We start from the raw sequence: 8,601 nt of genomic DNA, 5'->3' as shown, positions 1-8,601 counted from the left end.
ACACACTTGAGATATTTCCGTCCGGATCGACGGCAACAGATGCGACTCGGGTAGCCGCCGTATCCCGCGGCGTAAACGCCGACGAGGTGGCGAGAAGCCCAGCCGGGCGCCTTTTGGGTCAAAGTGGTTGCCGGGCGGAAAACGCTGGGGCGGGACCGTATCCCGAAAGCCTTCCACCATCGGTAATTCTTTCTCTTCTCTCCTTGCGACGGTATTACGGGAAAAGGCGTCCGAAGGTCAAGTCAGAAGCCGGTGGATAATGGCGGAGATTGAGAGAAAAGCCCAAATAATGATAGGGAAGGGAAAAAGTCGTCTGCGTAGAGCCGCCTCGGAATAGAATTCCGGTATTCCGGTATTCCCGCTCAGCTCGGCAGATGTAAGCGATAAGCGGCGGTAATGAGGTCCGACAGGACGGCGGGGGCATGACTAATGGAAGGGCAAAGAGGGTTCCGGGGGGGTGTGGGGCGGGGCGTTTCGAGGGGAGGTCAACGTCGAGGCGGTCCGGGTCCGTAAATATGCGGGAGAAGATGATTAAGATCTGGCAGATATGAACGGATGCTGTTGTAAAGAGGGGGTGATGTCATTTATGATATACTGTATTTAATCGAGTATAACTCAATTAACCAGGCATGCATGTTATAGAGATGTGGGAGGAATCTGGAGTACCCGGAGAAAACCCACATAAACCTGGAGACAACATACAGACTCTCATCAGGAAGGTTTGGAACTCCAAACAATCATTACTAGGGGCGATTTAGTAAACATTTAACATAACATGCATGTTTTAGCTATGTGGGAGGAAACTGGAGTACCCGGAGAAAACCCATGAAGCATGTGAGAACATGCAAACCCCCCATAGGAAGATGTGGACCTTCAAACAATCCTTTCTAGGGGCAATTTAGCATACAATTAACATAGCATGCATGTTTTAGAGATGTGGGAGGAAACTGGAGTACCCAGAGTAAACCCACGCAAGCCCGGGGACACCATGCAAACTTCCCACAGGAAGGTCTGGACCTCCTAAAACAATACTCAAATACATAGACTTCCTTAGGTACTTGGACGTTATGTCGCCGGACGTTTGGTCTCCCGGACGTTTGGTCTCCTGGATGTTTGGTCTCCCGAATGTTTGGTCGCCCGGACGTTTGGTCTCCCGGATGTTTGGTCTCCCGAATGTTTGGTCGCCGGACGTTTGGTCGCCCGGACGTTTGGTCGCCCGGACGTTTGGTCGCCCGGACGTTTGGTCGCCCGGACGTTTGGTCGCCCGGACGTTTGGTCGCCCGGACGTTTGGTCGCCCGGACGTTTGGTCGCCCGGACTTTTGGTCGCCCGGACTTTTGGTCGCCCGGACTTTTGGTCGCCCGGACTTTTGGTCGCCCGGACTTTTGGTCGCCCGGACGTTTGGTCGCCCGGACGTTTGGTCGCCCGGACGTTTGGTCGCCCGGACGTTTGGTCGCCCGGATGTTTGGTCTCCTGAATGTTTGGTCGTCGGATGTTTGGTCGCCCGGACGTTTGGTCGCTCGCACGTTTGGTCGCCCTGTCGTTTGGTCGCAACAGTCTCTACGTGGAGGGTGGAGTTTTTTCAAGAGGTCAATTTCATCACGTAGCATAAATGAGGCGAATCTTCGTTTGCTATCTTATTTAAATTTGTACCTTTTTGACATATCCTTGGATGAGTTCAGGGGTTGGCACTTGCTCGGCAGGTACGCACTGCTCCAGCTGCAGCCTGCATGGTGGGCATGGCGCCTGCTTCTTGTCAGTCCTGCAAGAAGAGCAAAGCATTAGCTCCGCCTCCATTTTAATGCTAATGTAAAGATTATACTACAATAAAAAAACATGGTTCTTGGCGGCCTTGTAAATACACGGCGAATGTAAACAAAGAAACTTGAAAAAATACTTGTAGATGAAAGGAGGTAGAATTCCCATGCAGATTTTCCCCAAATAACAACCACGCGAACGTATTCAAGCAAGCGCTTTCCTTTTCTATTTATACGCTTTGGAACCTTTGCTTCTCCCAAGCGGGATCCCGCTGCTCATCCTGTTGACAAGAAAGCTCGCCTGGCCTTTTCCTCTCCGCGGGTGTGCGCCTTTGCTTTTCTGCGGGACGACCACGACGTCGGCGTCTGACGTGCGGTTAACGCTTCTGTCGTTTGACCTTGCGTGCGGTGAGCCGACGCGGACTGGTTTTTAACACCTGGCGCGCACAAGCGGGCGCAGAATTATGTTGATTACAGTGGACGTGTACAATGGTAGGGTGGGGTCGAACTCAGTTGGGTTTGCGAGCCACATCATGAAAAAATGGAAAAATACAATAACATTTGAAAAAAATAGGCAAATAATAATGATATTAATAGGACGTATTATGTTTACTATGCCAATTTTATTTATTAATGTATTAATTTATTTATCTATTTCATTATACGTTTATTTTGTATTTTATTTTATTTAGTTAGTATTTGATTTTATTTATTTTGTATTTGATTTTATTTATTTTGTATTTTATTTAGTTTTGTATTATATTTTATTTATTTCATATTGTATTTTATTTATTTTTTATTTTATTTATTTTATATTTCATTTATTTTGTATTTAATTTATTTTTTATTTTATTTTATTTATTTTTTATTTTATTTTATTTATTTTTTATTTTATTTTATTTATTTTTTATTTTATTTTATTTATTTTTTATTTTATTTTATTTTTTATTTTATTTTTTATTTTATTTTTTATTTTATTTTTTATTTTATTTTTTATTTTATTTTTTATTTTATTTTATACATTTTGTATTTTATTTATTTTGTATTTTATTTTCTTTTTATTTTTTTATTTAATTTAATTTAATTTTTATTTTTTTTAAATAAAATTTGAAAAAATAGGCATAATAATCCTAATAAAATGTCTTATTATTATTATTATTATTATCTAGTTTTGTTAATTTTCCCCTGCCACTCAAAATGGATTGGACATCAACCCCTACCAATGGCCAGCCAATCACAGGTCCCAAACGACCAATCCCTCATAACTAGGAGCAATTTAGTGTCCAATCAGCCTACCATTCATGTCTTCTAGAACCTGGCAGCAAACCTGAGAACCCGAAAAAACCCCACACAGAACATACAAACCCCACACAGACGCCCTTAAACCTAGACTCGAACCCAGAACCCCAGAACTGCAAGACCAAGACACTAACCACTCCTCCACCGAGCCGCAATTTCAATTTTTTTTTTTTCATTGAAATCAAATTATGTTCCATTAGAGCTCCCGAGGCCCAGATTGTCTCCGGGGGGAACGTTTTCACGACTTTTAGAGCACATATAACAAATTGGACCACCCCCCCATACCCCCCATACCCCCCAACACACACCCATAGAAGGCAGTAGTAGCGTGTTCATGCTAAAAGGTTTTCTCGTCTTCTTCTTTGATACGAAAACAGCTTGTAAAAAGCTTCATAATGCGAGTGTGTATTTGTGTGTGTATATAAGTGTGTATAAGTGTGTATTAGTGTGTATAAGTGTGTGTGTAGAGACTCAAATCGTTCCCTGGATGCTCACAATTGTAAAAATAGATTGAAAGGATCGTGGGAATCATCAATATATGCTCAAGTTTGTTAGGCTTTGTCAGCTTTTCAACTAAAGTTCGTTTTTTAAAACTTGAGATGTACTATGACGGAATGACTCAGGTATTTTAAAAAAAATAATAAAGAATGTAGACAAGAAATTCCAAATTGGTGGTGATGGCGACGCATTTGCGGTTCAGACGGTAACCATGACGACGTAGATATGTTTTCTTGGAACTGACTGTTCAAGGTTGTTTTTTTTTAATGCTAATTTTGGATTTTTATATTGTAAAATGGCTACCAAAAAATATTGGTTAAATCTGAGGTTGAAGGACATAAATTGTAGAATTTTTTTGCTTACTGTTAAAATTTATAAATACTCTTTAATACGATATTTATGATGCGTTTCAGGTCAATTTAATCTGTTAATTCATTAGTAAACGACAATTTAAATGACACGTTTTTTTTTTGGGGTGTTTTGAGAGTTTTATTTGTTTTTTTTTGGGCATTCTAGTACAAAAATACCCCAAATTATCAAAATTCCAAAATTAAATTTGCATTTTAAAATAAATATTCACCATAAATTAAAATGGCCACCCAAAATTGAACAAAATGTATTTTTTTTCTTCTAAATTACCCCAAAAAACAATGCCCAATTATATTTTCTTTTGGGTGGGGGATGCGTTTCAGGTCAATTTAATCCGTTAACTCGTTATTAAAAGACACTTTAAATGACAATATATATATTTTTTGGTGTTTTTAGAGTTTTGTTTGATTTTTTTGGGCATTCTAGTACAAAAATACCCCCAAATTATCAAAATTCCAAACTTAAATTTGCATTTTAAAATAAATATTCACCATAAATTAAAATAGCCACCCAAAAATAAACAAAATTTTAATATTTTTCATGTAAATTATTCAAAAAACATGCCCAATTATTATTATTTTGGGTGGGGAGGATGCGTTTCAGTTCAATTTAATCCATTAACTCGTTATTAAAAGACACTTTAAATGACAATATATATATTTTTTGGTGTTTTAAGAGTTTTGTTTGAATTTTTTGTGCATTCCAGTACAAAAATACCCCAAAAATAACCAAAATTCTAAACTTAAATTAACATTTTAAACTGAATCTTCACTATAAATCAAAATGGCCACCCAAAAATAAACAAAATCTTAATTTTTCCATGTAAATCACCTCAAAAAACTGCCAATTATTATTTTTTTAAGTGGGGAGGGGCTTTTATATCCATAATACAAGATAGGTAGCATTCCGCATCTCTGTTGTCATGGTTACCCTTGGAAACAAATTTCTTAGCATTTTCCCGGCCCCTAAAAACAGATGTTCTTTCCTTTTTTAAAGAATAACAAAGTCCGACCTTGTGGGGGTCAATTCAGTGGCCAAGTGGTTCGCACATTTTTCTTACACTTCCAAGGTTGGGGGTTGGAATCTATGCCGTGACCTTTGCGTGTGGAGGTCGCGTGTTCTTGCTGTGCTAGTTGTCTCGAGGTACTACTACTGCTACTTCCTCCCACATTCCAAAACATGTTTTGCTCTACTGAAGATTAATGTTGTTGTTCCCTCGAGATTTAGGTAGAGAGAGGAAAGCTATGTTTGGAAATAACAAAAATGGCCCCCGATCAGGTCATTAGGGTTAAAGTTGGGTGTTTTTATAAAGGATGTATTTATTTTTGGTAGTGAGGATGAACTCAATGACTGCTATTGTTATTTTGAATGGGGAATCTAATAGCGATTTGATGTCTAATTTCTCCGCAAATCGTTTAAAATATAGTTTTTGTGAATATGAATTGATGTTTTGAGAAAATTAATGGGATGAGCAAATTATTTTTTCGGATTTTTATGCAGTTTTAGACAAATTCTTAGTCTGATTTGAGTCAGTTATAAAATGACTAATTCCGATATACAGTAATCCCTCAAATATCACGAATTCACTACTTTGCACTTTTTTTTAATATTAATTAAGTTTATGCATTTATTTTTTATACATTTGTTTTTTTACTTCAGTGGGGAGTCCCAGTAGCAAGGATGACTTCCGTTTACGAGTTTCAACATGGATTTTAACATTTTCATGAACTTAAAAAAAATAAAAATTTAAAAAATTCAAAAAAAAAAATTTAAAATATTTTTTTGTTTTTTTTTAAAGTTCATAAAAATATAAAAATCCATGCTAAACTCGTAAGTGGAAGCCACTATTGCTACTAGAACTTCGCACTGAATTAAAAAAATATATATATTATTATTATTTTTTTAATAAGGTTGAGCCTATTTTTTTTTACAATTTTTCAATTGTCGCGGCCATGTTTAGTCTGAATTAACCACAATATTCGAGGGATTACTGTAAATACAATCTTAGTGTTGCCAACTCATTATGCTTATTAATTATTCATTCGTTTGTATATTAGTTGTTGTTATTTGTACACTTTGTTGTCAATCATTAAATCTCATTATACTTTCTATACTAACATTCAAATCAACCTTCAAAATCAGACAACTTAGACTCCAAAATATGTTCTTGTAGCTGATTTAAGTCTTTAAAAAAAGGGAGTGAGTGAACATAGAGGACAAAATAAGGGAGTGGGGGTGACGGAGTCAGTATGCGATGAGGCAAACCAGAGCGATCGAGTTAACATCAAGAAATAAGGGGGCGGGACTTTGGCGTTAAAAATGGTAGCACGTCGTTTGTGATGTCATCAAGACGTCTTGTCACATCTCCTATTGACGAACATCCGGCATTGGGGGGGGGGGGGGGGGTGCACCTGATGACCCTCCCCTCCCTTAAAAACATTCACGTTGCATTCAAGTGACTGATGACGAAAAAGTGGGAGTGGTTTAATTCAATGCCTCAGTGAATCCATGGCTTTTCTATCGCTATGACAACAGAGAGAATATTTCTCCATAGTTTCACCTGTTTTTTTTGTTGTGTCTATTGCTTTGACGGGGGACCTCATTAACCCCCCCCCCCCCGCCCCCCCACCCGCTACACCCCCATTTTTTTCTTCTTCATTTTCCATAATCAGCCGGTAATGATGAATTTCCCATCAGCCACCAGTTTGCTCAACTGTAACCTCGCCATGTTGTGCGTTAATGGAAGGTTGGGGGGGGGGGGGGGTGACAGTTGACATTTTATGTTTTTCTTGGGGTGGGGGGATATATGGGGGGGGGACAAATTGCCTCTTATGTCAGTCAAGGGAGAGGATGAATGTGTTGTCTTATTGTGGAGGGGTGATGGGGACATGTTTTTTTGTGGTTTTAAAGTATTTTAGTGGACTATTTTCCCCAAAAATGTGATGGTTAGTCATTTTTTTCATGGTTAAAACGTAAAATAAGCTCCTCCTGGCTTCCCTTCTTCTTGTAATTAGCTGTATGTGATTGTTAATCAGCTTTTGTATGTGTATTTAAACCCTGTGTTCTGGTAGGTCTGATTTTGGGAGTATTACTTAGTGTTTTCCTATCCACTTTTTTGAAAGAAAGAGCCATAAAGTATTCTTATTTTTTAATGTTGTTTTTAAAGAGACATTTTTTAGAATTTAAAAGTAAAAAAATATGAAAATGTGCGATTTTTTTCTAAAGAAAATTGTCATTTCACCACCTTTTAATCACAATAAGTCTCTGATTTCTTTTGACAACATTATTATGCTAATGCTAATCAATCCATATTAATGATATGAACCATATACATCCATGGAAAGAGCCACATATGGCTCTCAAGCTGTACATTCCCCTACCCTTAACCTAAGTCATGTTTTGTCAGTACGCGTCCTTCCTGTTCCATTTTTCTTGACCATTTTTCAAATTAAAAGTCTTAAGTACTGCTCCAGCACCCCCTTTCATCTTTTTCTGCTTCTCAAATCCTGAAATCAGTTCTTGTTACGCCACCCAAGGCAGATCTTGACAAAATATCTCCATCCACAAGACATAGCAGAACACGGGGTTTACATACACATGGGGCTGATTACTAATCATGTCCAAAATGTTCAATATTTGACCAAAAAAATCACGTCATGTCACTCAACTCAAACTAGCCAAACATGGCAAAGCATTTTTTGGTCTACTAGTCGATACAAGTCAAAAAACGGAACATAATTAGCTTGTTGAGACATGTTTGTTTCTCTGGAAACGAAGATAATTTTCCCTAGAAAACCGGATTTGTCGTTCTTCTTCTAAATGATGTCTTATTTTATTCACTACTTGCTATGAATCTTTAACCTGTTTTCCACCCTCAACTCCCTCATGAGGACAAAGTTCCTCCTTTTCATCCTGAAAATAATATTTTTTCCACAAATTTCATGCTAAAATGGATGGACATGCATTAGAACCGTAAAAAAAGTCTCCAAAACTGTTAAAATTAAAGATAAAGCTATTTGGACATGGAGACATTGATGACCACATACCCGTCATTGACCTGTACCAAGATGGCGCGGTAGAGTTGGTGTTGTGGGCTGTTGGACTCGGGTCCGCAAGGGTGGATGAATGGGTGAATGGCTGCCAAGTGGAAGCCTTGTTGGTAAAGCTCCTTTAATTGCTCTGGTAGCTCTCGGACTGATGAAAGACGAAGGGTGGACGTCCCGCCTGAAGAAAGACGACATGGACATGACATTTTTGCTTTCTTTGACATTGTTCTTGAAACCGGTCAAATGTATATTAAACAGTACTTGGATATTAATCAGTATTTAGATATTAAACAGTACTATAGATATTTAACAGTACTTGGATATTAAACAGTACTTGGATATTAAACAGTTTAGATACTAAACAGTACTTAGATACTATACAGTACTTAGATATTAAACAGTACTTAGATATTAAACACTACTTAGATATTAAACAGTACTTGGATATGAAACAGTACTTAGATATTAAACAGTACTATAGATATTAAACAGTACTTAGATATTAAACAGTACTTGGATATTAAACAGTCCTTAGTTACTAAACAGTACTTAGATACTATACAGTACTTAGATAATAAACAGTACTTAGATATTAAACACTACTTAGATATTAAACAGTACTTAGATATGAAA

At 37.7% G+C, this 8,601-nt stretch overlaps 1 protein-coding gene and 1 long non-coding RNA gene across 2 annotated transcripts in view; one reads left to right on the top strand and one right to left on the bottom strand.

Annotated features, from left to right (window-relative positions):
* LOC144199370 (uncharacterized) overlaps positions 1–2,235 on the top strand; it is an 84,303-nt gene extending 82,068 nt beyond the window's left edge. Inside the window, exon 8 of the long non-coding RNA XR_013326898.1 lies at positions 2,019–2,235. This is a non-coding gene — a long non-coding RNA (uncharacterized LOC144199370). The remainder of the gene's footprint in view (positions 1–2,018) is intronic.
* The window catches only part of rftn1b (raftlin, lipid raft linker 1b), a 60,262-nt gene that overhangs the window by 29,761 nt on the left and 21,900 nt on the right, over positions 1–8,601 (bottom strand). The window contains exons 4-5 of the mRNA XM_077721501.1: positions 7,969–8,146; positions 1,653–1,761 (exon numbers count right to left, since the gene is read on the bottom strand). Coding sequence (XP_077577627.1) covers positions 1,653–1,761; positions 7,969–8,146 — 287 coding nt within the window. The remainder of the gene's footprint in view (positions 1–1,652; positions 1,762–7,968; positions 8,147–8,601) is intronic.

Source organism: Stigmatopora nigra, chromosome 7 (genome assembly GCF_051989575.1).
Source record: "Stigmatopora nigra isolate UIUO_SnigA chromosome 7, RoL_Snig_1.1, whole genome shotgun sequence".
In the NCBI taxonomy this organism is placed as follows: Eukaryota; Metazoa; Chordata; class Actinopteri; order Syngnathiformes; family Syngnathidae; genus Stigmatopora; species Stigmatopora nigra.
This window is presented reverse-complemented; position numbering and strand designations above follow the sequence as displayed.